Source organism: Eschrichtius robustus, chromosome 4 (genome assembly GCF_028021215.1).
Source record: "Eschrichtius robustus isolate mEscRob2 chromosome 4, mEscRob2.pri, whole genome shotgun sequence".
In the NCBI taxonomy this organism is placed as follows: domain Eukaryota; kingdom Metazoa; phylum Chordata; class Mammalia; order Artiodactyla; family Eschrichtiidae; genus Eschrichtius; species Eschrichtius robustus.
In genome coordinates, this window is record NC_090827.1 from 152,355,719 (window position 1) to 152,383,570 (window position 27,852).

The window sequence follows — 27,852 nt, forward strand, 5'->3', positions numbered from 1 at the left end:
TAAATATGGGGAAGGTCCCAAACCCAAAACCCTTGGGTGCCTATGTTGACAATTCCGGAATTCTTCACGTTTTAGAAAGCTAGTGTGTATCCTGTGTGTCCTGGGATACTGCCGCGGGAGTTGGGAAAGTGTCGCATAATCAAGTGTGTTACTATATCTGTAATTAAGTAAGTAAGCATCCTCACTGTGGGATAATTAAGTCTTCAAATAGCCTCCCATCAGTTCATGTCAGGTGTTGCCCCAGATGAGTTTATAATAGATCAGGTTTTGCTATCAAATGATTTAGGGAAAAAACATTGGTTTTCATAGCTTTTTGGAATTTGCACTTGTCTGAAATGGGTTGTTGGGCAGAACTGTGGGTTGGGTGATCCAGATAGCTTTCTAATCTTTTCAAAATTTGTTCTAAATTTTCACTTTTTTAAAGCAAATTACTGGGAGTCCCCACAACGTCAGAGATGCCCAGTCCAAGTGGACTTCAGGATACGTTCTGCGTTTCTTCTTGTTTTGGATTCTGCATGCTCATGCTTCCTTCTGCCAGAAAGGATAACGGGGATGGATCGCTACTGCTTAGGAGCATTTGGTCCCTCGGGCAGCCCAGCTCTGTAGGGCTGCTTTGCTCTGTGGACTCACTCTCGTGAGGTGCGCTCTTCTCTGCCAGGGAGGGTTCCGAGGGGACCTTTCCTCTTCGGACACTGCAGAGCACAGATAACCAGGATCTTTGCAGCAGGGGCTTAGGCTCGGTGGCTGATTGTGGCCATCGGAACGAGGTGGCCCACGTCTTGTGCCTGAGTGATCGCCCTCTCAGCTGGCCCACCCGACCCTTCACTGGCACGTTGGCAGCTTTAAGGTCAGCCTTTAACCGTGGTGATAGCACCCAGCATAAAGCAGTAGTAATCACCAGAGCAGTACTTATGGGGTCCTGGCTACTTGCGGGGCACAGTCCCTGGTGCTTCATGTGGATTGTGGTCATGGCGGTGCTGAGGTCGGGGCCGTCGGGAGCTTGCCAGTGCCCCCGGGGGGTGATGGTGGAGTCGGGCGGGAGCTCCAGGGAGGCTATGGTCCCAGGAACGGCCTGGGTCATCTTAGGTGTGTCCCGGAGGGATAGGTGTCCAGAGGAAATCAAGGTAAAAGAAGCTGCTGGAGCGGTGCCGCTGGGGGGCCAGGTGGGAGCCGAGTGCGGAGGCCGCCACTGGCTTTGCCCTGCCCGCTGGGCACCTGTGGTGCCAGGCCTGCGGTACTTCTCCAGTGCACGTCTGTCTGCTTGCGCATGAGCGCCTGGAGCGGGACACTGGGGAGGTGGCCCTGGGGACGGACACTTAGGGGGTGTCTTCCGGAGAGGGTCCTGGGGAGGGGACATCTCCCTGCGGGGGGGCGCTCTCCTTCCTCCCTCTGCCAGGCCTGCTCGTCTCCAGAGACACCGCCTGCCGTCTGCATGGGCAGGCGTCTCTGTGTAGGGTAGGTAGTGATCACGTGTGTGCAGTGGAGCTCCTGGAATTCTGCTCCGTAGGAGTGTCTGCTTCTTACCAACAATGCTGAGAGAAAACGTGTTAAGATCAGCCGACCTGCTTCCCATGCTGCTGCACCCCCTGGCCTGTGCTCGCTGTCCTGCCCGCCACGCCCCACCTCACCCCGCCCCTGTCTGCGACCCTGCGCCGTGGGAGGGGCCGTCACCGGCCCCCTCGGAGGCCCTGCTGGACTCCAGCCTCCCCACATCGTCCTCACTGTAGTGGATAAAAGTGGTGTCTGGTTCTGTTGGTTTGCACTTCTCCGATGGGTGAGTTTGAGCTTGTTTCAGTGCCTGTCAGCCGTGCTGGCTGCCTTCAGGAATTGCATGGTCACATGCTGTGCCTGTTTTCTTTTATTAAAAATAATGTGAATTGCGTCATTCACCTGGGGTGAAGCAGACTTTAGGTGCTTTGACAAGTGCACGCACCTGTGTAGCAGATGCCTGTGCAGAAGGTTGTCAGCCCAGAAAGCCTCTGGGCCCCAGTCACCCTCCCGGCCAGGCGCTCGCTGGCTCTGAGTCCCCTCTTCTGGGACAGCGTGTCTCTGGTGTCGCGCCCGGGTGCTCTCACCGGCGGCTTCATGGTTTTGAAGTGCGGTTCCCTTTTCTGCTGCAGTTTGCTGTGCCTCGCCTGCCATGGACCTTTGGGTGTTCCCATTTGGGGCTATTGTGAATAAAGCTGCCAGCAACATTTTTTATGAGGTTTCTGTATGTTTTCCTTTCTCTTGGGTAAAATGCCCAGGAGTGGAGTGCGGGCTTTTAGGTTGGATGTAGGGTTAGCTTCAGATGAAACGGCCAAACCCTCTCCACTGTGGCTGCACCAGCTTCCGCCCCACCAGCTCGTGAGCGCCTGTCGTTGTGGTTATACCCGTTCTTGAGAGGGTGCAGTGGTCGAATCTGCATTTTCCCCGTGAAACTGTCCAACACCTTTTCACCCGCTTGTTAGCCAGTCGTGTATCTTTCCTGTGTGTGAAATGTTTGTTAAAATCTTTTTTCCATTTTTTATTGGGCAGGAGTTGTGGGAGTTTCTTATTATTCTGGATCTGAGTCCTGTTTTTATATAATACACGCACACGCGCACACACACACACACGTGCGCGCACCCCCCCCCATATGTGGGGAGGAGGAGGTCAGCCATTTCCCGATTCCAGAACATTCACGGTAATGACTGCGTAGGGCACTGTCTTAGCAGTGCCCAACATGGCATTCCTTCGTGAGTTTTATACGCTAGTGTTACTATTTTTACGTAAACTTTTAATTCTGAGGTCATCGTAGACTTGTGCAGTTGTAAGAAAAGATGCAGAGAGGTCTGCGTACACTGCCCGGTCCCCCTGTGGCAGCATCTGGACAAACTGGAGTTGCCATCACAACCAGGATTGGATGTGTCCATCGCCACAAGGATCCCTCGTGCCTTTCACAGCCAGATGCCCCTCCTGGACCCCTGGAAAGCACTAATCTGTCCTCCTCTCTAATTTGTCCTTTGAAGAATGCTGTATAAATGAAATCACACGTCGTGTAGCCTCTTGGAATTGGCTTTTCTCGCTCCGCATGGTTGTCTGGGGATCCATCCAGGTTGTTGTGTCTGTAACTAGTTCATTTTTATTTCTGCAGAGCACTCCGTGGTGTGGACGTACCATGGTTGGCGCAGCCATTCACCCGCTGAGGGACATCTGGGTTGTTCCAGGTTTTTTGGTTATTTGAAATAAAGCTGCTATAAACATTCGTGTACAGGTTTTTGTGTGGCTGTGTTTTCATTTTTCTGGAATAAATGCCCAGGTGCTGGGTCACATGGCAGTTGCATGTTTTGTTTTTTAGAAAACTACCAACCTGTGTTCTAGAGCGGCTGTGCTATTTTCATATTCCCATCAGCAGTTGGTGAGTGTCTTAGTCTGCTCGGGCTGCTGTACAAACTGCAGACAAGGTGGTGTAAACAACAAATTCATTTTCATGATTTTGGAGGCTTGGAGTCTGAGATCAACGTGCTGACAGGGTCTCTGGTGAGGTCTTTTCCCTCAGCTGTTCTGGTGTCTCTTCTTCTAAGGACTCTAGTCCTGTTGGGTCAGGGCTTTAACTTTATTTATCTCCCTAAACGCCCTCTCTCCAGATACAGTCACATTGGGGGTTAGAGCTTCAACACGTGACTTCTGGGGAGACAAAGCTGAGTCCATTACAAAGCGTGATGAGTTTCTCTGAGTCTTTGCCAGCATTTTGTGTTGTGTTTTCATTTGATCATTCAGCAGGTGTGTAGTGATAGCTCATTGGGGTTTTCATTTGTGTTTCCCTAAAGGCTAACACCGTGCTTACTTCCACCTGCCCATCCCCATAGGAGAAACGTCTCTTTGTGCCTTCTGCCTATTTTCAAATCGTCTTTTGTTGCTGAGTTTTGAGAGCTCGTTGTATATTGTAGATATGAGTCCACTGTCAGATGTGGTTTGCAAGTGTTTTCTCTCAGGCTGCAGCTTGTCTTCCAGCCTCTGAACAGGGTCTGTTGTGGATCCAAAGTTTTAACCTTCAGGAAGTCTATTCTATCACTTTTCCTTCCTGAATCCTGCTTTTGCTGTCAAGTCTGAGAACTCGTTGCCAAGCTCTGCATCTCCAGGATTTCTCTCCTATGCTGTCTCTTGGTTTTGCGTTTGTATGCTCCCAGTTGACTGTCGTGTAAGGTGTAAAGTTTAGATTGAAGTTCTTTGTTTTGCCTGGAGCTGTCCAATTGCTCCAGCACCATTTATTGAAAAAACAGTGCTTCCAACATGGAATTGCTTTTGCATCTTTGTCAGAAATCATTTGGGCATGTTTGTGTGGCTCTATTGCTGGGGTTTTTCTCTTTTGTTCTGTTGGTCTGTCCCTCCACCAGTGCCACATGGTCTTGATTACTGTAGCTATACAACAAAATTTGAAATTGGGGTTTTTTTTTAAATAAGAAAAATTTGAAAAATGCAGAAAAGTAGAAAGAATAAGAACAGAACAGACACCTTTGTCCCTGCTATCCAGAATTAATAAATGTTAGCTTTTTTAAACAAAGAGTCGTATTTGGTTCCAGACTTTTTCTGAACAGGGGAGCATCACAGATGTTGTTAAAGGTTCTGTTGACCCCCTGCCCCCTGGTTGCGTTTCTCTGCTTCTCTTCAGAGGCAGCCACCACCATGAATTCAGCGCGTGTACTTCCTGCTCATCTGTTGTTTCCTCTGCATGTGCTGTGTTCACAGACAGTGCATGGCCCTGCTTTTGGGGGTGTTAAATATAATACAAGTGACTGTGTTGTTGTTGTTTTTAATTTATTTATTTTTGGCTGTGTTGGGTCTTCGTTGCTGTGCGTGGGCTTTCTCTAGTCGCGGTGAGCGGGGGCTACTCTTCGTTGCCGTGCGCGGGCTTCTCATTGTGTGGCTTCTCTTGTCGCGGAGCACGGGCTCTAGGCGCGCGGGCTTCAGTAGTTGTGGCTTGCGGGCTCTAGAGTGCAGGCTCAGTAGTTGTGGCGCACGGGCTTAGTTGCTCCACAGCATGTGGGATTTTCACGGACCAGGGCTCGAACCCGTGTCGCCTGCATTGGCAGGCGGATTCTTAACCACTGCGCCACCAGTGAAGCCCGTGACTGTGTTCTAATAGCTGAAGAGTTTGTCGTCGTGATCTCATTTGCTCAGCACACATTTCTGATTGCCCACTATATGTCAGACTCTGTCCTAAGTGCTGGTGACACGAACAAGCTGGATGACATTTTTGCCTACTGAGCTTGCAGCCTAGTGGGAGAGACAGTAAACAGGTATCCAAATGAATGTGTAATAGAGCGTCAGGTATTGGAAAGTGCTGGGAAGAAGGAAGAGCGTTGGGGATAGGGCGTGGCTGGGACAGGACTGAGCCAGGAAGGTGATGGGGAGCAGAGCCTGAGTGGCGAGAGGGGGAGTTGGGCCAGCGTCCGGGGCGAGGGTGCCCGTGAGGCGAGGGTGCCCGTGCAGGGCTGTGGCGAGTGGAATGGCCCTGGGTAGCAGTGGGCTTGGTGTGCTGGAGGAAGCACGGTAGTGTGGGTGCGGCCGCAGCCGAGAGGACCAGTGCTGGGGCTGGGCAGAGGCCAGGAGATGTTCCAGAGGACCTGTAGCCTTGCCGCGGTGGCCCTTTGGTCCTGGAGTTTTTGGTAGTGTCCTTGGGATTGTTTGCTTTACGGTCTTAGCATCTGCAAGCAAGACCAGCTTTAGTTCTTCCTTTCTGACCTTTCTGCTCTTTATTTTTCTAGCCTTCTTTCACTGATTAGGCTCTCCAATAGAATGTTGTATTATGCTCTGAGAGCAGCAGACATCCTCGCGTTGTTCTTGATCTTAGAAAGAAAACACTTTTAAGTCTCGTGTTAGCTGTCGGTTTTTTGTAGTTGCCGCTTCTCGGATTGAAGAAGTTTCCTTCAATTCCTAGTTTGCTGAACTTTTTTTAAAAATTTTACTGTTTTAAAAAATCATGAATGGATTTTGCATGTGGACAAGTACTTTCTCTGTGTCTGTTGAGGTGATCTGCCCTCACTGTCTGTTAATAGTGTGTACTACAGTGATTGCTTTTTTAGTGTTGAGTCAACCTTGCATCCCTGGGGTAAATCCCACGTGGTCATAATGTACTATCCTTACCAAGTGTTGTCAGAATCACTGCTGGTATTTTCTGATGATGTTTGATTTCTTTGTTAATGAGTGATTTTGATCTGTAATTGTATGTTTATTGTCTTCTCTGCCTCAAAAAATATGCCGGGAACTATGTTCTCCTCTTATCTTAGCAGGGATTTTGTACGAGGTGGTTGTACTTTCTTCACTTAACTATTTGATAGAATTCACCAGTGAAGCCATCTGTTTTTCTATTTCTGTTTTCTGGATTTTCATTTCCTTTCATCTATTTTTTTATATTGACTTATTATTTAATTTTTTAACTGCTACATTGAGATAAAAGTGACATACAGTAACTCTGCATATATGTCAAAACACTTTAAATATGTCCCGTGTATGTATATATATATATATATATATATATATATATATATATATATATATATACACACATATATGTGTGTGTATGTATATGTCTACATAGCTGTCACTGTCATCAAGGTGGTGAACAAACCCATCACCTCCACAGTTTTCCTCCTTTCCTTACAGTCCTCTCCTCCCATCCTCAACCTCCAGGCCACCGCTGATCTGCTTTTTGTTACTGTAGATTAGTCTATATTTTCTAGGGTCTCCTATAAATGAAATCATGTGTACATATACATATACTCTTTTTTCCTGATTTTTGTCCTTCAGCATAATTGTTTTGAGAGTCATCCTGTTGCTGCATGTTAGCGATAGTTCCATCCTATTTGTTGATGAGTCGTGTTCTGTGCGGGGGTGATTGGTTTATCCATTCACTATTGATGGACATGTGGGTTGTTTCCAGTTTGAGCAATTACAGATGGGGCTGCTATGAACATTTGTGCACAAGTCCTTGTGTGGATGTGTGCTTTTATTTTTCCCGGGTAAATACTAGCAGTGTAATGACAGGGCTGTAGAGTTGGCGTATGTTTAACTTTTAAAGAAATCTCCAAACTGTTTTCCAAAATGATGATACCATTCTGCGTTCCCATGAGTGGTGTATAAGCATGCAGTTGCTCCACACCTTAATCACTATTTGCTAGGTCGGTTTAAGAATTTTTAGATGCTCTAATAGGTGTATAGTAGTATCCTTGTTTACATGTGCGTTTCCCTGGTGGATAATGACATAACATTTTTTCATATGCTTACTTGCTAGCTGTTTATCTTGGTTGAGTGTCTTTTCATATATTTTGCTCATTAAAATGTTGTTGAACTGAACTTTGGATTTTCCTTATATTTTCTGGATAGAGGTCCTTTGCCAGGTGTGTGATTTGCAAAGTCCAGTTAGGGGCTTGTCTTTTCACCCTCTCAACAGTGTACTCCAGAAATCAGTAAAACCATCTTTAATGAAGTACATTTATCATATTTTTCGTTTATGGATCATACTTTTTTTTTTATATCTAAGAAATCTTTGCCTAACTTAGGGTTTGTAGAAATAAAGTTGATTTTTTTGTATGTTGCTCTTGCATCCCACAACCTTTCTATACTCATTTATTACTGATAGTAGCTTTTGGGGTGTAGGTATAAGCTTGTCTACATAGACGATCCTTTGTCTGCAGAGGAAAACATTTTACTTCTTTTCAATCTGGATGCCTTTTATTTCTTTTCTTGCCTGATTGCACTGGCCAGCACTTCCAGTGTGATACTGAATGGCAGTGGTGAGAACAGACGCGTTTGCCTGTCCCTGATCTTAGAGGGAAGCATCTGGTCTTCCACCGCCGAGTGATGTTTGCTGTGGGTCTTTCAGAGATGCCCTTCATCAGGCTGAGCAAGTTTCCTTCTGTTCCTAGTTTGCTGAGAGTTTTAAATTTCATGATGAAATTTTCCACTGTAGGAAGCCAGAAAAAAGTAAGCAAATTAAACTAAAAACAATAGAATTACATTGATTAAACCAGCTCTGCTTAGTTGTGATGTATTATCCTTTTTTACATGTTGTTGAGTTTGATTTGTTAACATTTTATTTTATTTAGAATTAATGATTTGTTAAGAATTCTTTCATCCACATTCATGTGTGGTACTAGTCTTTTATTTGTTTTCATAGAACTGGCCTCAGTTGTGTTGATCTTCCCGCATTGATCTCACTCCTATGTTCATTCTCTTCCTTCCTGTGAAGCAGGGTATTTAGAAGGCAGTATTATATAAATCGGGGCCATCATTGTTGCAGAAAACAAACTGCTAGCCACAAGTCCAGTTTGTATTTTACTTAGTAAAGATATTTTTAAAGCTTAATGTTAAATAAAATCACAGCACTGAACTGACGTATATTTTTCTAATTTTCAGGAGGGTTTGCATTTGTGTATGAAGCTCAAGATCTGGGAAGTGGCAGAGAGTATGCATTGAAGGTAATAAGGGGTGACAAACATTTTTGTGGGTGTTGGTGTATTTTAAAGGAAATAAGTCTCTAAGTGACAGTGTTTTCAGAGATTTATCCCTGTTCTTTAGTTTGTTTCTTTTTTGCAGTCTGTATCTATTTGTTTTACTTGTTTCTTCTGATGGTGAAGCCTCAGCAGTTTTAGAGGACTGTAAAGCTGTGGTTTCCAACTTTGGGGCAGGGACTCAGTGGGCAGCCAGGGGGAAGGGAGTCAGAACTGCCAAAGTAAGGGTTCCACGAATACCAGGAGTTTGAAGGCCACTCGTGTAAAACAGCGTTCGCAGTGTATCTATAAATGTAAGGGTCACGGGGGTGGGGTGGGAGGGGGCGTCCAGGCCACTTGGGGTGCTGGGCACGCGTGCTAGCTTGTCCTGAGACTCGCAGAGGGCCTGTCTGCTGTGGTGGCAGTGGCCTGTCTCGGGTGCGGCCGAGCTGGCGGTGTGCACTTGGACTCTGGCATCCAGAACTGGACCCACATCCCTCATTTTCCTCTAGCCTGTTTGGAGAAAAGCCTCCTATTTTTGGTTTTTCTTATGTCCTTGGATCATAAAGGACCATTTCCAAGGGTCTGTAACCTTCTGTCAAGTTTCTCTGCGGGTCAGATGTTAAAACATAGGCGGGGGAGCCCTTAGATGCGTTGTGTTTGTTCTCTTGGGTACAGAGCACAGAGATAAAGCCTCTACTCTTTGCTCGTATGTTATTTCCTGGTACAGAGATTACTGTCCAACGAAGAGGAGAAGAACAGAGCCATCATTCAGGAAGTGTGTTTCATGGTATCCTTTTCCTGGTCACGTGGGGAGGCCTGCGTCTAGCTGTGGTTGACCGCGGCCGAGAGGCTGCTCAGTGATGCCCTCTCCGTGTTTGCTTCACTGGACTTAGCTGTAGCACGTGTCTAGTAGGAAGGAGTTTTCTTCCTTCTTCTTCACTCTCAGGGTGATGGTAAGAGATTTGTAGCCTTGGGAGCGTTGTCATTCCTGCTGAGAGGTCTCCAAGCCGGGGATAGGCAGGCCCCTGCCTCTGCCCTCTGCCTGTCCTTCGTGACCTGTTGTGGCCCACGGTGCCCGGCCAGTAGCTGTGCCCGCGGCCCCTCGCCAGGCCTGGTTCCCATGGGCCTCTGTGTCGCTTCTGATCAGCCCCCCGAGTCCCTCTCGCCCTGCCCAGAGCACTCGGGCCCTGGGCGTCCGTGCACGGAGCGTCGGTCTGTGGGGCTGGTGCTGTTCTGCTCTCCACTCCCGCACGTGTTCTCCTGGAACTGGGGTCTCGCCCTTGGCTGTCAGAATCTGTTCTCTTCCGTCTCGAAGCTCTGTCCACTGCGAGCCTGCCGGCCGCCTGGGCCCAAGGGTCCTCACCTCGTGGGGTTTCCAGTAGCCTCGCTCACCTCTCACAGCCTCACACGTGCCACGCCCTCCGCCTGCTGTCCCGCCCGGCCTGTGGTCAGGTGCGTGGCCGGCGTGGTGGGGGTCTTCGTCCCCACCTTCCCCGCCCCTTCCCTCTCCTTCTTGCGTCTTCCTGCCGTCCTGGCTGCCCCCCACCTGCTCCCTGTCCTCTGCCTGCTCTGACGCGGTAAGATTGTAAGCTGATTGGATTCAGTGTTCTGACCTTAGTGTCTTAATAGTATGTATATATTTGTTTTTAAACGTGCAGACTTACGCATTCTCCTTTAACAAGACACCTGCAGAAAAAACTTTCAGGCCACCCAAATATTGTCCAGTTTTGTTCTGCAGCGTCAATCGGAAGAGAGGAGTCGGACACCGGGCAGGCCGAGTTCCTGCTGCTCATGGAGCTCTGCAGAGGTGAGGTTCCAGCGGCTCGGGACCGCCCAGCAGTCGAGAGATGCTCCCGGGGTCTTCTCTCCCGGAGACACGGTGGCTGTCACGGAGAGAGCGTGGCTCCCTGTCTGGTGGGAGCTCTTCGAGAGGCTGCGTCCCCCCCTCGTCCCCGCGCTGGGCGTGAGGGCAGAGCTGGGTCCGAGAAAGGGGTGGAGGCGTGCTGTCAGGGCTCTTGGGCAGCAGGAAGCCGCCTCAGTCGGGAAGCGGTCAGATGAGGCTGGGGAGGTGGGCTTGAGCGGCTGCGCCGGCCCCGAGGCTGCGACCTCACCCGCGTCGAGGTGGTCACACTTGCACTTGCTGTGTTCTCAAAGGAGGACTCCCATGTCCACTGACGGCAGCGGGGAGCCCATGCCTTCCGGAGAGTTCTAGGGGCAGAGCGGAAGAGTGAGTGGGCTCAGCCTCTGTCTGCGGCGGAAGCAGGCCCCCCGCCTGGAGGGTCGGGCTCGGCTCGTCCTGCACTGAGCGTCTGCCCCATGCTGGACCCGTGTGGGCAAAACAGCGGGAGCGAGGTGGCCGGAGCCCGTCCTGGGGCTCGTGGATGGAAGGGGCAGGGCAGGACTTGTGAGGCCCGGCGGGCGTAGAGGATTGGCTGCGGGGCCTGGAGTCGGGGCAGGGGCCACCAGACGTCCTGCTTGTCCATCGGTCACAGGCAGCGCGTGTGGGACCGCCACGAGGCCAGGGGAGAGTGGGGGAGACTGAGGCAGGCGGCTACCCAGGAGGGAAGCAACCCGAGGGGTCACTGCCCCCAAGCAGTGTCCCAGGAGGAGGGGTGGGGGGCCGTGAGCGCAGGAGTCATGCCGCGAAGAAGAGCAGGGACGGGGTGTCAGGGCTGCTAGGGGAGGGGGTGCTGTGGACTGCAGCCGGGAACCAGGGTGCACAGGATCCCCGCCCCGAGCGGAGGGGGACCGGGGGTCTCGCCGCCCAGAGTGGAGGGGGACGGGGGTCCCCATCCTGAGTGGATAAGACAGAACCTGGGGCGCACAGCGCTTTCCAACAGGGTGGCACGGGAGCTCCGGGCTCCGGCAGGGAGCGGTGTTCGGGATCCAGTCACGTGCTGGCTCCTCGGTTCCCACAGCTGGTGAGTGCCGACTCGCCCAGCTCAGGCCTGGCGCCCGGTTCTCCCACTTGATGGATGGTTGGCGTCGCTGGTTTTTACCTGCAAGAGGACTCGTGCTCGCTGAAGACAGCGCTACGTGGGAGCTTGTGAAGCAGGGTCCGTTCCTGTGAGCCTGCTGCGCCCGCGCTGGTGCCCCACACGTTCACACGCGCTCTCTGGAAGGCTCTCAGTGCGCGGGGCGGCGGGGGCCGCGCGGGTCCCACAGGGCCCTCTCTGGGCCCTTGGTGTCTCCAGAGAACCGAGGTTCATGTACAGCGTTCCCCGCCTGTCGTTCAGCTGCTCGCTGCGCTTTGGCGTCGCTTTGATCTTGGGTTTGGAGGCCGTGGGTGCCTTTCACGAGTGCGGGCCTGTGGGTGGTGCCCGAGGCGGGGGCGGCCCCGATGCAGCGACCTCGGCGAGTGTGCCAGTCATGGCGGTGCTGCCGGGACCACCCATCTAGGCCAGCGCACGAGGCCCAGGTTGAACGCTAGGCACAGTGGTCGGTGCCAGCACCAGGCGCCGCAGGGTCTTTGGGAGTGGTGGGGGAGGGGCACGTGGGCACCAGTTCCGCTGAGGGTTGGTCTGGCTGTGGCCACCCTGGATACACGCCCCAGGAGCCCCCGCCCCTTCCTGGGACCCCCGCCTTGTCCTCCGCGGTGCCCTCTCAGCCGCTGTGCCACCTACAAAATTATCCTTAGAAAGACCGCTCTTGAATTCTCATTGAACGTCAGAGGCCAGTGAACCCTGACCTCGTGCATGCACCGTCTCGTCCCCGCTCCTCCAGACAGCCTGGCGGTCGCTCTGTCATCCCTGCTGCAGACCCCTCGGCAGCACCTCGTGGGGCCTGTGCCCTGTCTGCATCTTGGGGGGCTGGCGGTCTGTTCCTGAGGGCCCATCGCCCCTTGGGGCCCCATCGCTACTGTGGGCCCCCTGCCCCCGCTGAGGGTTAGGGTTAGGGTTAGGGTTAGGGCACGGCACAGACAGAGCCCATCCCGAGTCCAGAGTCGGGGTGGGGAAGGGCTGCGCGGTTGTGCCGGGAGCTGCAGGAGGGTGTGGCAGGGGCTTGGGAGCTGGCGGGTCGGCAGGAGGCAGGGTCGCAGGGCAAGGGGCCGAGCGCCAGTTGACTGTGGGGCCTGTAGGTGTGGTGGCGCCCTTGGAGCTGCATCGAGTGCGACCGCGGGCCCCAGCATGCGAAGCTGAGCTGCGGAGCATGGCAGCCGAGGCAGCCTGAGGCCTGGACCAGGGAGGGGGCGGCCGTGGAGGCCGGCCCTGCAGAGACGGCACGCGGCACACGGTCGTGGAGGGAGCTGCCGCGGAGGGGGCCGGCCGGCTTCACTGGTCTGGGCTGCGGCCAGTTACAGCAGGACTGGGGCCTGGGCCTCAGAGACAGGAAGGAGCAACCTTGAGGTGGGGAGCCCTGATGGTGGCGTCCTGGGGCCTGGGATGGGGGCCCAGAGCCTCGCTCTCCACTTCTGTGCTTTCCCCACGCCGCACTCCTTGTTGTCTGCGTGTTCAGTGTGGAGATTTCTCCTTAACAGTGGAGGACCGTTGTTACCTAAGGAAACACGGTGATTATTTCCTTAGAGACATGCGCAAAGACATACGCACTCGTGGTGGGTTTTCTTGTAGCTGCCGCGTCACGATGGGCTCCCTGGGTAAGAGGCCTCTGCTGGTGTCTGGGCAGGCGCTCCCACGCGGGGCTCTGTGACTCGCTGTGGCCCTGACGGAGGTCGCACTCTCCTCTGCGGGGCTTGGTGACCGTCGGAGGGAGGGGCGGCGCCCCCCCCACCCCCACGGTGGGCTCAGGACGGCAGCGGGCCTGGGGCGGGCGTAGCATTTACGGCTCCGTGGTGATGTGAATTTAATTGTCTCTTTTAGGGCAGCTGGTGGAATTTTTAAAGAAAATTGAATCTAAAGGTCCGCTCTCGTGCGATACCGTCCTGAAGATATTCTATCAGACGTGCAGGGCAGTGCAGCACATGCACAGACAAAAGCCGCCCATCATCCATAGAGACCTCAAGGTACCGCCTTCACGCTCCCGTTGCGGGACAAGAGCCCTCCGTCCAGATGAAGCCCCTCTTGCTCTGCTGGGTGTTGTCGCCTGCATGGGTGTGGTCATGGGCACCGGGACCCCGTGTGGAGCCAGGAGTGGGTGACCGCTCCCCTGGGCTGCGCTCACCGCCGCCCTTCCCGCACCCGCCTTGGGGCAGGAGCCCTGCTGCCTGGTGCGGGGGCAGGGGTGCTTCCCTGCCGGGGTGCTGGCATGCCCATCCCAGTGCACACACGGGATCCGTGTGCGCGTGGAGCTGCCCTTTGTCATTTTGCCGCCTGGTCGGGGGGCTTCTTAGTGATTTTGTCTTTTCCTGATTAATGATGTTGAACGCTTTTGCCGTGTTTATAGTCATCAGTGCCCTTATTCCCCTTATTCTTCAGTTAAGTGGCTGTTTTTTTTGCCGTTTTTCTGTCGTCTGTTGGTTTTATTTATTTATTTATTTACGTTTGGCTGCGTTGGGTCTTCTTTGTTGCTGCGCGGGCTTTCTCTAGTTGCGGCGAGTGGGGGCTACTCTTCGTTGCGGTGCGCGGGCTTCTCACTGTGGTGGCTTCTCTTGTGGAGCACGGGCTCTAGGCACGTGGGCTTCAGTAGTTGTGGCGCGCGGGCTTAGTTGCTCCGTGGCATGTGGGATCTTCCCGGACCAGGGCTCAAACCCGTGTCCCCTGCGTTGACAGGCGGATTCTTAACCACTGCACCACCAGGGAAGTCCTGTTGGTTGGTTTTTGTACATTCTTACAACAGTCTTTTTTAAGTTACATGTGCTGCAAGTATCTTCTCCTGGTCTGTGGCCTGATTTTAACAGTAATCCAACATCCACAAAGCTAGTGCCCCAACTCTGACCATGGCTCAGGGTAGCAGCACACCAACCCCTTTCCCCACCTTCCCCGCCCTTCCCCAGTCCTACTTGCTAAAAACACTGTAAAGCAGACCCCAGACATGCCATTTCCCTCCCAGAAACCTCTGTACTACTTCCCTCATGTCCCGTCGGTAGCCAGCCTTCCCGGTGTCCTTGCTGGTCTGGAACAGTGCCGTCCTCAGGTGGGGGCGGGGCAGCTGTCTGTCTTCTCTGTCTCAGGAAAGTGAAAAACTAGAAGGAGGACACTAAAGAATCCGTGTCTGAGAGCTCAGCCTGGGTCGGACTCCTCAGTGCCCGGGTCCACGGCAGCCGGCCCCGCTGGGAGGCTCCCTGCAAGTGCCCCCCGAGGATGGGAGTCCTCAAGTGGCGCCCTGTGGAGGGGCAGGAAGGACACAGGGACGTAGCAGACACGCGTGTCACACCCAGGGCTGCATGTCACCCGCTGGTAGCAGTTGCGCACTTGCGTCCTCTTCAGTGGGACTTACCTTTTGCTCTTTGGGGCGTCGTGGGAGTGGAGCCCCACAGTCCATTTGCTCGGCGTCAAGGCTTTGAGGCTCGTCCATCTCAGGAGCCCACACCGAGCAGGGCCACGGCGCTGTGCCTGGCCGTCCGTGCTCCTGGTGAGAGCGCCGCTCTGCACCCCGGGTGGCCCTTGTCCCAGGACACTGTTGTCCCTGGGTGCTGAAGGGTGCGTGTCTTTGCTATGGATGTTCCCACTGCAGCTCAAGGCGGCCCCCATGCCCGCGCTTGGTCGGCCCTTGGTGTTTGGTCTCAGCAGTTGTGTGGGTTCCACTGGGCTTTCTTTCTGATGACGGGCTTTGTCCTGTCTTGTCCTGTTCCTGGGGACCTGGTGTCCTGTGGTGCAGCCCCGTGTCAGTGCAGGTGGGGCAGACCTCGCTCCTCCGGCTGCATTTTCACCCCGTTGGTCATTCCTTTGTGTTTGGGGGTGAGTCATCCTGGGCTTGTCGTGGGGGTCTTCAGCACCCTGGCCGGGTGGCATCCAAGGCTCCTTCCCACAGCGCCGCCTCGTGGGGGGGCTGTCGGTGGATCCTGGCCCTGGTGCTCCTTGGCCTCTGTACCAGAGCTCACGATGGGCAGGCGCCTGGTCGCCTGGGACCGTGGGGCTCTTGTCAGCTCCTGGTGTCTCCACCCAGGCGCCAAGGAGACACTGCGGGCTCAGCTCCAGCCCTGTGCAGTGAAGCGGGGACTGCGGCAAAGGGGCCACTTGGACATTTTGGTTCCTAGCGCATCTAAACGTTACGTTTACGTGACACTGTGGTCTATTAACGTGCAACAGAGTTATGCCCAAAAGACAGTGTCCATCCCTTTAACTAAAAATGTTTTGTTGTTAAGAAATGCTAACCATTGTCTGAGCCTTCAGCGAGTCTCAGCAGTAACATCAAAGACCACTTGACCACAGATACCATAACAAATACAATAATGAGGAAAAGTTTGAAGTATTTCAAGAATTACCAAAATGGGACCCAGAGACCCAAAGTGAGCAGATGCTGTTGGAAAAAGGCATCGACAGACTCGCTTGGCGCGGGGCGGCCACAGACCCTTCTGCGTTAAGAAGCTCAGTAAAGCGGGGTCGGCCTGTAAATTTTTGAATCAGTTTGTCAGCTTCTGACTGGAATTGCCTTGACTCTCCCCAGAGTGGGGCTGGTAGACTGCGCACATCCTGGCTGCTGGGTCGAGCAGGTGTGGCTGGGTCAGTAAAGCTGCTCCTCACCTGGGTCATGGAATCCTGATCTTCTGAATTTTTTTGACCATTCAAAAAATAAAGCCACGCTTAGCGTGTGGGCTGGTGGTGGGACCTGGCTTACGGAGCCGTGGGTGGGCCTGTGCCTTCCTGTTAGGAGTGCAGTCTGGGTCCCTGTTTGTTTTGGATTTAAAAATTCGTCTCATTTATTCACAGTTTCTGAATAAGAGGTCTTTTGTGTATCTTTAGTTAGATTTCTTCTTTAGTTATTGACGTGTTTGATTACTTTTAAATGCTATGTTCATTTTTTTCACGTTCTGAGTTTTTTAAAGGCTTTCATTGTATATCCTACGTTACTAGGTCAAGTTATCTTTGATTTGTCATGGATTTTAACTTCCGTTTGTTTCTCTGAGCATCCCATTTCGAGGTACATGCACCGACTTTGCTCAGAAAGAAGTGTCCCCAGGCCTGGGAGGCCTCCTGGCCTCTCTGCCTTCAGGGCCTCTCCCCACCGGGCGCCACGCCCCATGCGTGTCCACGGTCCAGCCTGCACCCCGAGTTCATAAAGACCGTCTTTGGAACTTCGCAGGTTGAAAATTTACTGCTCAGTAACCAGGGGACCATTAAGCTGTGCGACTTCGGCAGTGCCACGACCATATCGCACTACCCGGACTACAGCTGGAGCGCCCAGCGCCGGGCCCTGGTGGAGGAGGAGGTGAGCGCGGGCCTGGGCCGGGGGGCTCGGGAGGCCCGGGAAGCACCCTCACTCACCACACCCCACCCCTGGCTGTTTCTGCCTTGCCTTTTCTTGTTGTAGCAAAAAATGTAACATGAAATTTACCACCTTAGCCACTTTTAAGCACGCGGTTCAGTGGCCTTCAGTGCTTTCACGTCTCCACAGCACCTCTGTCCTCTCCAGGACTTTTTCATTATCCCAAACGCAGCAATTTAAAAAATCATGTAAAAACCTACCTTCTAGGGACATTGGGCAGCTCCCACAGGAGCCGCAGGGGAGACGGGTGGGCCGTGGCCGGGGGGGGGAGGGTGCCACCGTCAGCCCATGCACGTAAGCAGCCCACGGGGGCCGCACAAGCAGAGAGAGCGATCCGAGATGGAGCCGGGTCCTGAAGCGGAGCGCTGGGTGGAGGCTCCGCCAGGCAGGTGTCTATTCCTGGCCGCCCGCGCCCTGCTGTCCCTCGGGACCTGCGCTCCCAGTGACGCGCCCACGTCTCGGGGCTGTAGACGCGTTCCCTGCCAGGTGGTGGGCAGAATTGAGGGGGCGGAAAGCCTTGGCCGCGTGAGCGGGGGCCGGGCTGGAGCCACCTGGTGGGGCTCTGAGTCACGTTTCCCAGGGCGGATCCGCAGAGCTGCGCGGCCCCACCCCCGTCCCGCTCCCGCACCTGGTGCCCCGAGCCCCCACCTGTTCGTTGTTGACGAGGACTCGTGGGCGCCGTTCTCTTCACGGGTCACGGTTCTGTGTGTCCATGGTTGCTGTGGCGCGGAAATGCCCCAGACATGCTTCGTGCTGGCCCCCATGTTCCTTGACCCCCTCCCGGCGGGGCCCAGCCACAGAGCCGCTCGTGGGACCGCCCCGGGCCAGGGCTCTTGGCGGGCGCCGACTGCCGCGGCGCAGGGACCACCGTGCAACGTAGCGGCTATCGCTTGCCTGTGACTTTTCCTCTGATACGTTTGTGTCCTTTCTTTAGATCACCAGGAACACGACTCCCATGTACAGGACGCCGGAGATCGTGGACTTGTACTCGAACTTTCCGATTGGCGAGAAGCAGGACATCTGGGTAAGCCGCTTGCCCGCAGTGCGTGGGCAGCCCCGCCACAGCTGGCACAAGGCCCTGGGGCGCAGGCTCCAGCCTGCTGGTCCCCTCAGCCTCCCTTCTCTTTTCCTCTTTGCTTGTTCTTCCTTTTTTTCAACGGCGCTTGTGATGCTGTTAGCGGAGGTGTGCTGATGGGGGTGGGGTGGGGTCGGGGGGTGGGTAGCAGAATGGGTGCAGGTGCTGCGCGGGCTCTGGGCCTGAGACAGGTCGCTCCTGCACCCTTGGGCCTGAGCTCTACTGGTCGGAGCCCCTTCACGGGGCCGGGGGTTCATGAAGCCACAGTTCACGTGGCCAGATAGAGGACCTCCCAGATGGCCTTGCAGCTATATGCTGACCTGGTGATGGCCGGAGCGATGGCCGGGCCTGATGCCTTGCAGGGGGTCTCAAAGTGAGGTCAGGCCACACACTTGGGGTGACCCTTCACGTCTCCTGGAACATGTCCCATCGATGGAGGGCAGTCCTTGTATGCGGTGAGTGTGGGGCCTGGCTGAGCGGGTATCTGCTGACCCCTTGGTTCAGAGTCAGGTACAGAGCTCGGGGAGCATAGCGCCGAGCACAGGGCACTGCTCCTGCCCGTCTGAGGTGTCCTGCGGCCTCCCTGGTGTCCCTAAGAGCAGGGACAGATGGCCCTGAACCCCCGCGCCTCGAGGCTTAGGGTCTAGGCCCATCAGGCCCGAGTCCGGCCTCAGCCCCGCCGTGGATATGAGTCCCTGTCCTGGGGGTAGGTGGAGACTCTTTGACACACATGAGCTGGTCAACCCCAGGTGGGCGCCCTCAGCCTGTCCCAGCCCAAGAACCACGTGCACGCACACACGCAGGAGTTGGAAGGCGGGTCTGGAGTCGGCGCCGGGGCTTGGCCTGGTCTGGGCCCAGAATGGGCTGCTCCCCCAACACACTGGTCGGGTTTGGTTCCCCACCATGCTCCCGTGGCTGGTGCTGTGGTGGAAACATGGCGGGGACACTGACGTTTGGGTTCAGGGCCGACGCCGTGGAGCCTCGCCAGCCCCCGGATTCATCCCCAGCGCTCACGTTAGCCCAGAGAAGCATGGCGGGGACACCTTCCTTGCAGTCGCCCGGCCACGTGCCCCTCTGCACAGCCGGCCGGCCGGTAGATCCCCACACTGGGTTGTAGGAACTTTGCATCTTGGAAGGACCTTTTGATCAGAGCGAAGGGTTGGAGTTTGTTGGCCGCTCTGACCGGGATAGTCTCTGTGCCTGGCAAGCGTGGACCGCGGCCAGATGGGCGGGGGCACAGATCAGACCCGGCAGGCCTTGCCCATCTCCCGCAGGCCCTGGGCTGCATCCTGTACCTGCTCTGCTTCGGGCAGCACCCGTTTGAGGACGGGGCGAAGCTTCGCATCGTCAACGGGAAGTACGCGATCCCTGCCGACGACACACGCTACTCCGTGTTCCACGGCCTCATCCGTAAGTCCCACCTGCCGGCGTCCCCGGCACCCCTGTGAACACTCGTCCCGAGTGGCTGCTTCCGGCGATTTTGTTCCTCACGTTGTCATCCCTCGCTTGCTTTTAAAATCAGTAACGTAAGCAAAACGCGGGGCCTCCGGGGTCCCTAGCCCCTGCAGAGCAGGTGGTGCTTGCCGCCCAGGACCCCGGCCTCGGCGCCCACGGGACGAGCACACGCTGCCTCTGCCCTAGGTGCCATGCTCAGGGTCAACCCCGAGGAGCGGCTGTCTATCACGGAGCTGGTGAACCAGCTCCAGGAGATCGCAGCCGCCCGCAGCGTGAACCCCAAGTCGCCCGTCACCGAGGTAGGCCTCCGCGTGCAGCTTGCGGTCCCACTGTCTCGACGCCGCTTTAGAGCCGGGTGACCCAGCTCCACGGGGCTCGCGGCCCTCGCACATGGAGGAGCCCCCAGGCCGCGGGGTCGCCTGAGGAGAAGTGTGCCGCCATGTGGGGTCTCCGGAGTTCGAAGCAGAGCCGGGGGAAGGGCTGGAAGGCAGGGGCTGGAAGCGGACCCAGATGTCCAGTAGGTGCGGTTCATAGAGGCCGGTAGCCGTCACAGGTCAGCCTGGGCTGCCCAGTGGCCTTTACAGAAAACGTGTGCCCCTGGTGGGTGGCAGAGGCTCCGGTGGCGTGGGGGGGGCCGTAATCTGGGGGCAGCCAGTCTGCACGTGTGCCGCTGACCCTGCTCTGCGGTGTGGGTGGAGATGCCCATGGAACGACACAGGCCAGTGGGCAGTGGGGCTCGTGAGCACGTTGTGCTCTTAGCGCTTCTAGAACCCAGGGCCTGCAGGTCAGACGTTAAACCCCTTCTGTAGGGTTCTTCTGCCCGGGGCCTCGCGGGGAGAGAAGCCCGCCGCCCACGGGGCAGCACGGGCACACAGGCCCCAATAGACTCTGAAACCAGGAGAACACCGCATGGGAGATGGGGCTGAATCCATAAACGGGCGTGTGGGGAAGGACTCAGGAGAGCCCGAGGCAGCAACACGTCCTCCGACGAGCCTCGGGGCGCGTTCGTTCCCTGGAACTTCGGAGGAGGTGTGGCGGCCTGCAGTCGCTTTGGGAGAGGCTGTGTGCTGTCACGTAGCTGATGAAACCACAGAACTGGGGGTCTGTGAGGAAAAGACACGGTCGGTCTAGCAGACACACCTGCTTCACGCCAGCCTGTGTGTTGCTTGTAAGACCCTGTGGAGCGTTCCTATTAACACTGGTCGCCTCCAATGCACCACAGGGCACAGAAGCCACACCACGTATATCTTGTTGCTGAGCCTAACGTGGTAAAACGTTAACCTGGTGAAAAGAACGTTTTTTAAAACCCCACGAGAAACCGCAAAGCGACTTCTATATAACTTACAAACAGAGCAGCTGTGGAGCTACACGTACCTAAAGTGGGACGAGTGCGAGGCCGGCACTCGAGTGGGGCTCAGCGCAGCACCGACGTCCCAGGGTCGGCCTAGCCCATCGCCAGGGGCGCCACAAGTCTCCGCAAAGGTTTTGGTGTCGTTGCAGCAGCCGGCGCCGGCCTCAGGCTTGGCCCGTGGGAGATGGCGCCTCGCTGTGCAGCCTGCGGCCCCGCTGCATGGCGGCACTCCACCCGGCTCCTGTGTCGACAGCAGAGCCTGTGGCCTTGGCGGGTGGCGGCGTTCACGGCTGCCGCCTCTGTTAAGGCGATGGAGCCGTGCGCCCGGGCGACCCCGAGGATCGGCCCTGGGGTCCAAGATTTGTCGAGACACTGGGAGGTTCCTTCGTGGCTTTTGTAGTAAATCAGGTGGAGGAGGGTGGACTCGGGGAGCGATGTGCCCCAAACGCGTGGCGCCGTGCGCTGTGCCTGACCTGCGCTGGGATCCTTACAGCTCCTGGAGCAGAATGGAGGCTACGGGCACGCGGCCCCTCCTGCGGGCTCCACAGGCAGCGGCTGCGGTGGAGGTGAGTACTCCTCGCGCCTGCCGCGCGCCGGGCACCCAGTCTTGCTCTTGCGGGCTGGGGCCCGGCAGCGCGAGGCAGGCTGCACGTTTGGGGTCCCCAGGACCAGTCTCAGGTTCATGGCTCCCTAGCACCCCCAGAACTCAGCGGGGCTGCCACTCAGGCTGCGGTTTAGAACAAGGAAGGAGGACAGAGACCAAGGGCTGGCTGTCCCCTCCCTGTGCTGTCAGGGCAGCCCGGGTCCTCCGAGCCCCGGCACCTGGCCCACAGGGCTATGGGGTGCCTGCCTGTGTGGTCACCTCGGCCTCTGGCCCCTTGGGCCCAGCTGCCCCCACAAGTCACTGGTGAGCACGGCCCCTGCCCAGGTAGTGGGGGTGCGCCTTCCACGGCCAGCCCACAGCGACCGTGAGGGCGGCACATCGGGAGGGGGTATGTGAGAAAATAGAGCGGCCGTGCGGGGGGCCGGGGACCAGAGGGTCTGAGTCCGCTGGTTGAGAAGAGGGGCTCAGATGGGGAGACAGTTGTGGCAGCAGGACAAGTGGGGCTGGTGGGCTTTTCTCACGACTCGGGCGTGTTTGCTGAGAGGTTCGCGCTCCGATCGTCCGGCGTGCTGGGCGGGTCTGGGCGCCCAGTGCTGGTGCGACGCGGTGTGTCCCGGGTGGTGGGCTGCAGCCAGGGCTTAGCGCCCCGGCCCGGGAAACGTCCGTGAGTCCTGCCAGGACCTGCCTCTGCCCTGTGCCCCCGGGGCCGCTGCCCACCTCGCCGTTGGGGCACGGAGTCCACCTCCCAGGTCCTCTCGCAGCTCTCGGCCCCGGGGGTCACTCGGCGGCTGGCCAGCCCGTGTCCTGGCCCCTTGCCCACCAGCGCCATGGGGCCACCTCGAGGCGCCGAGACGAGACCATGCCGCGCACGCGTGTGGGGCGCCCGGCGAAGGCGTCGCGCAGGCAGGGCCCGGGTGGCGGAGAGGCCGCAGGCCGCCCCCGCTCTCTGCGCCTCCACAGCCACCGCTGCAGCCCGCACCCCAGGGCTCTGGGGTCTCGGAGCCCTCGTGGGCCACCGCTCCAGTCTCATCAGGGCGGCGGCCAGGAGGCCGCTCCGCCACAGACCCACTGAGCTGCGGCTCCCGTGGCCTTCCTGTGCCCGGCCGGGGCCGCCCGCACAGCCCTGCTCCCACTCTCTCCCCTCTGCCGTGCGTCTGCGGCCTCTGTGTGTGCCGACGTGTCCGTACCTCGGGGGCGGGCTGGTGGCCCTGGCTGGGCCCTGGCACGTGTCTGTCAGTGGTGAGGTCCCTGCTGGTGTCCAGCGAGCGCTCAGAGTGAGTGGGGTGAACGTCCTGGAGCCAGGGACGCCCGCGTGCGCCCAGAGGCTCCAGCCCGCCGATGGTGTCCAGGTCCTGCCCTCGCGAGAGGGCCCGGGGTGCCTGGCTGCACGCTCCGTGGGCGCTGCGCCCGGATGCGGAGCGCTGGTGGCGGGGTCGGGGGACGCGTGGCCGCTGCAGGTGCTGGTGGCTCTGGCGGGCCCTGCCACATCCTAAGGCTCGTCTCTGCTTGCAGGCCTGGTGGTCGCCGAGTACGACCAGCCCTATGGCGGGCTCCTGGACATCCTGCGGGGCAGCACTGAGCGCCTCTTCACCAACATCAAGGACACCTCCTCCAAGGTCATCCAGTCCGTTGCCAAGTGAGTCGAGGGCGCACCGGCTCATGGGTTCTCTGCAGTGAACTTTCGGAACCCTGGGTGCGGCCCTGCCTCCAAGCCTGGCCGAACCCGCCCTTGGGGCCGTGGGTGAGCGGCCCGTGCTCAGCGCCAGCCCGGCCCCCCTGCGTGGGCTCAGCCATCGGTCCCCGGCTGCGCTTCTTCCCCCTCAGTGGAGGGAGCACGGTGGGAAAGCAGACACGCTGGCTCCGGCCGCATCCCTTCCCTGAGGGGGGCCCTGTCCACGGAGACCGTGGCCACAGTACACGACCTGTTCGTGCCGTCCTCCGAGCGGTCTCGGCTTTGACCAGGGAGTTTCCGGGAGCGTTGGGGGTTACCTCTGACGTGTCACCTGCCTCGTCCAGGGGCAGGGGCAGTGGTTTGTCGTGTCTGTGAGCCCCGTGGTCCTCCACAAGTCGTGCGGGCCTTGGCCTCATTTTCTTTGTGCCGTGATCATTGTTTTGTGTCCACAACTGTTGGCGACACAGGCAACAGCCCACGGGTTTGTGCACGAGTGTGCCCACGTGTGAGCACGTGCGTGAGAGCTAGCGTGTGCGTGCACACGTGTGTGTGCTGCTGTCGGTGGGCTCCGTGGCCCCCGTGTGCTTTGCCTCTGATGTGACCTTACGTGACGAGAAGAAACTCAGTTCCCACTGAGCGCAGGGGTCTGGCAGTGCAGGGTGCCTGCTCGCACCTGCGTCTGTGGCCCTTTGCAACATCCCGGGCTGCACCTCGTAGCTGGTGGAAGGGTCAGATGTACGATTGTGCATTCATGGTGCCCGGCTCTCCGGAGTCTTGTCCACGGAGACGGGAGCGTCATGTGGGCCGAGGCTCTGCGTGCGAAGGCCAGAGGGTCCCGGACGGGGCGTGGACGGGCGGAGGTGACTGCTCGGCGCTTACCTATCACCTGCCCGTGGTGTTCCTGCAGCCGCGCTCCCAGGGCGGGGTGATCTCACGTGACAGCGCTGAGCAGGCCGCTCTGCGTGCGTGTGGCCGCACCCCGGCCCGCGGCTGTCCCCATACTTTCTGCCGACAGGGGAGGCGTCAGGGCAGCGGGTCCCACGGCCCCACTCTTGTCCTCCCATCTTCCTCCCAGTGGGGTTCATCATGGGGTCTCGGGGCTGACCCGGGCTGGAATGGCAGACCCGACGACAATGAACGGGACGTGAGAGAAGCCACTCGGCCTCGCCCAAGGAAAGAAACCAAGTTCCCACACGGCTGAGACGCCATCTCCCCACCCCCGCAGGTCTCTAGTGGGCCCAGCGTCCCTGGCCTCGGGGGAGGCTGCTGGGAGAATGGACGCTGCCCCGGCCTCTGCACCCAGGAACCATGATGACGGGCACCTGGGGGGGCGGCGCGCTGGGCATCACGTACCTGCTCGTGTTCTGAAAAGCAGAGTTTCGGGTGAATGGTCGGGCCTGAGAGTTGCCTGTGAGGGTGGGGGTGACGGAGCTCTGCCCGGATTTAGCTGCCTTCACGCCCGACTTGACTCACAGCCACGTTAGTGAGCCTGATGTGCCTCAGGCTGGTGGCACAACCAGGCCACATGGTGGCATGGTGCCGCACACACCCGAGGGCAGGTCCTCGTAGGAGTAGGAACGGGGGTTTCCTAGAGTAAGGGGAAAGGTGCGTGCGTCGGGTCCCAAGACCACCCCCAGGGTCCCGAATCTCCGGAGGACACATGAGACCCACTGCCGAGCGGTCCTCGTAGCTGCGAGTTGTTTCAGAGAAAGGACACAGCTCAGCTCCCCGTGGAGTCACGGACAGACTGACGGACCCACTGAATTCCCAGCCGAGCTGCGAGGACGGGCCCCAGAGACCGGGGCCCGTGGGGCTGCTCATGGGGCACTTGAGCCCTCGGCTCCCCAGGCTGCAGGTCTCCGCATGGACCACGTTTTCTACAGGCATTTGGGGCGCATGGCCACTCCTGTCAGTCGTGAGAACGGGGAGAGCCCTCCTGCTCTCGCCGGACGCCTGCCGGGGCTAGCCTTGCCTGCAGCCCTCTGAGGACCAGGGGCAGGCTGGGTACCGCCTTTCGCCCAGGACGCCTGCCGGCAGTGAAAGAAGTCTGGGAGCCCCTGTGTTTGTGAAGTTGGTTTAGAAATACAGTGTGAGCTCATTCGTTTGGGGACTCCCCACTGAGAAGGCCCAGGGCCGGTGACAGCCCCGGCCCTGGACTGTGTCCTGTAACTGCCCTTCCCACAGAAGGGACGGCCTCCGCGAGGCCAGGAGGCGGTGGGCTGGACCCCGGGGCTTCCCGGAAAGCAGGGAGGCCACCCCACCCTGCCCCTGTCCCCGTCACAGGGAAGGAGCCAGGCACGGGGACCTGGTCTCGAAGGATGCTGGCTGCAGCCAAGGGGCATCCCAGCAGTGACAGGCTTGCACGTTTGCAGTGAACGCCTCCTGGTTCTTTGTTCGCCAAACCCACAAACGAGCAGAGGATCCGCACGGAAACAGCCTTCACCCTGCAGGGTCAGACAGGCGCAGCGGCCACGGTGCTTGAGCTCACTGAGGGGGTCCTCCAGGCGGACCCCCGTGTGCTGGGCTTCAGGCCTGCCACAGGAAGGTCCAGTTAGGGCCTGGTGATGGAGACCCTCCAGGGCCACTGCCAGCCCCTCGGCCGCAGGCAGGCCCTTCATCTCAGGGTATGTGGACCCAGGAGTCCCGGGGTCTATCCGGAGGAGGACCGTCCCCGCGTGTGCAGCCTGTCCCATGTGGCCTCCAAGAGGCGTGGCTGGCTTGTGGGCCTGACCCTGAGCCCTCATCTGCCTGTGGTCTCATTTGTTTCTCACCAGTTTTAGGTCAGACCCTACACGTCCACACGTCCTAGAGCCCCCGTGCCAGGTCCTCACAGACGCCCCCACCAGGCACCCCGAGTTCCCAGCCCGGCGGTGTCTGCACTCTCAGTGTTGACCTGCCCCTCCCCACTGCCACGGGTGCCCCGGCCCCTCCTCGGGGACAGCGGGGTGGGTGGCCGGGCCCTGCCAGCTTCCCCAGCACTAGGTATCCCACGTGGAGCCCCGTGGGCCTGGGGGCGCGAACCTCTGGCCGCGTGTCCCCGTGAAGTGCTGCTCTTACCCTGCTCTCTTTTTCGTGTTGTGTTTTTGTTTTTCTCACTGATTTTACATTACAGTCTATAGACCAGCTTTTTCATACAGGGTAAGCACGGCAAATGCTTTCTTCTTGTCTGTTGCTCGTTTTAATTAAAGCACAAGTTTTTCACAGTTCCCTTTCCGTCTTTTGTCTTCTCGTTTAGGAAGCCTTTCGTGCCCCAAGTTGTAAATAGATCAGACCTGATTTAAAACACATCCTAGGGACTTCCCTGGCGGTCCAGTGGTTAGGACTTTCACTGGCGCTTTCACTGCCGAGGGCCCGGGTTCGATCCCTGGTCAGGGAACTAAGATCCCACAAGCCACGCGGTGTGGTGGAAAAAAAACACACACACATTTTAAATGTCTGAATTTATTATAAATGTACCTTTTAATAGCTTTGTTGTTGCACATTTGGCTTTTTAATCCACCTGGACCTCCCTCTGGGGACTTTTCTCGATTCTTGCTCACTCCCCCCGACAGGCGCAGCCCCTCTGCCGACGACCAAGCCGGGCGCTGTCCCGGGTCGTCCTGCGAGCCCCTCTCGGCCCCGCGGCCCGCGCTCTATTGTCTGGGCGACAGGCCTTCCTCCCTCCCCCCAAGCACATTGGCCGTTCTCACTCATCTGTTTCTTCACGTGAATTCTGGAATAAACCTGTCAAGTTGCCTGCGCGGTCGTTGAGGGTGTAGCGTTTTATCTACTTCATGGTCAGTTTGGGGACGGTTGGTCTCCGTGGTGCTGACTCTCCTGCTGGCTGCACAGGCGGCGGGGGGCTTCCCGCGGCAGCGCGACTGACCCCTGCCCAGGCCCGGCCTGCGGAGGGCACCGCGTGCTGCCGCTGCACCCTGCTGACACTGACGACCGAAACATTAGACGGGAGTGGGGAAGTGCGCCGTCTTTACGTGTAGGCGAATTCATATCGTAAAGGTCGTGTTGCTCCTCAGTTAATCTGTAAGTTCTTTGCCATAAAAATAAAAATCCTGATGTCGTTTCCACAGATCTCAATCTCAAAATTCACATGTAAGTTATCCAAAATTGCCGGCAGTGTTTTTAAAAATAAGAAGAGACAAACCCTCCCTGTTCTTTATCAATTTTTTTCAAACATCTGTTGTGTTGTTACAAGTGTTTAGACTCACGCTTGACATGTACTTGGGTGGGGATAGTATAAAACATGCAATGTGAGTCTAAAAGAAAATAACAGACGAATGGGTCTGTGTTGCTGAGACCACGGGTAGCCGTGCAGAAGAAGAAAAAAGTGGGTCCCGTCTAATAACAGCCAAATACAGTAGCTCTGATTTGTTAAAAGATCTAATTGTGAAAGGCAATTTCTTAGGAAAAACTAATAAAATATAGAGGAACATTTTTATAACACCAGAGTAAGGAAGATATCTTAAATGGGACAAAAAATATATAAGCCATGGAGAAAATGGTTAATAAATTTAACTAACTTAAAAATTCTCTGTTCCTTGAAAAAACACATTTCTTTAACAAAGAGATGTGGCACTGATTGGGAGTAAATACGTTCAAACTATGTAACTCACAAACAAATAGTATCCGTTATATACAGTGGATTATGAAAATTAATAGGAAAATGAAAAAATGCCTAAAGGAAATTAACAGAGGACAAACTCTGAATAAACTACAAGGAGATGCTCAGCTTCATATTACTTTGTAGATGGCATAGTTGGGTCATATATTTTGATCCACTCTGACAAGCTCTGTGTTGATTGGTGTATTTAGACCGTTGGTGTTTAAAGTGTTTATTGGTACACAGGCCGACCCCGCTTTACTGCGCTTCTTACGCAGTGAGGGTCTGTGGCCGCCCTGCGTCAAGCGAGTCTGTCGGCA

At 56.7% G+C, this 27,852-nt stretch overlaps 1 protein-coding gene across 3 annotated transcripts in view; it reads left to right on the forward strand.

Annotated features, from left to right (window-relative positions):
* Positions 1-27,852, forward strand: part of GAK (cyclin G associated kinase) — a 52,670-nt gene that overhangs the window by 1,866 nt on the left and 22,952 nt on the right. For all 3 annotated transcript variants that reach the window (XM_068543624.1, XM_068543626.1, XM_068543625.1), the window contains exons 2-11: positions 8,380-8,441; positions 9,184-9,243; positions 10,149-10,263; positions 13,274-13,416; positions 16,596-16,721; positions 17,713-17,802; positions 19,128-19,263; positions 19,495-19,607; positions 21,153-21,225; positions 22,776-22,899. In XM_068543624.1, the coding sequence (XP_068399725.1) occupies positions 8,380-8,441; positions 9,184-9,243; positions 10,149-10,263; positions 13,274-13,416; positions 16,596-16,721; positions 17,713-17,802; positions 19,128-19,263; positions 19,495-19,607; positions 21,153-21,225; positions 22,776-22,899 (1,042 nt within the window). The remainder of the gene's footprint in view (positions 1-8,379; positions 8,442-9,183; positions 9,244-10,148; positions 10,264-13,273; positions 13,417-16,595; positions 16,722-17,712; positions 17,803-19,127; positions 19,264-19,494; positions 19,608-21,152; positions 21,226-22,775; positions 22,900-27,852) is intronic.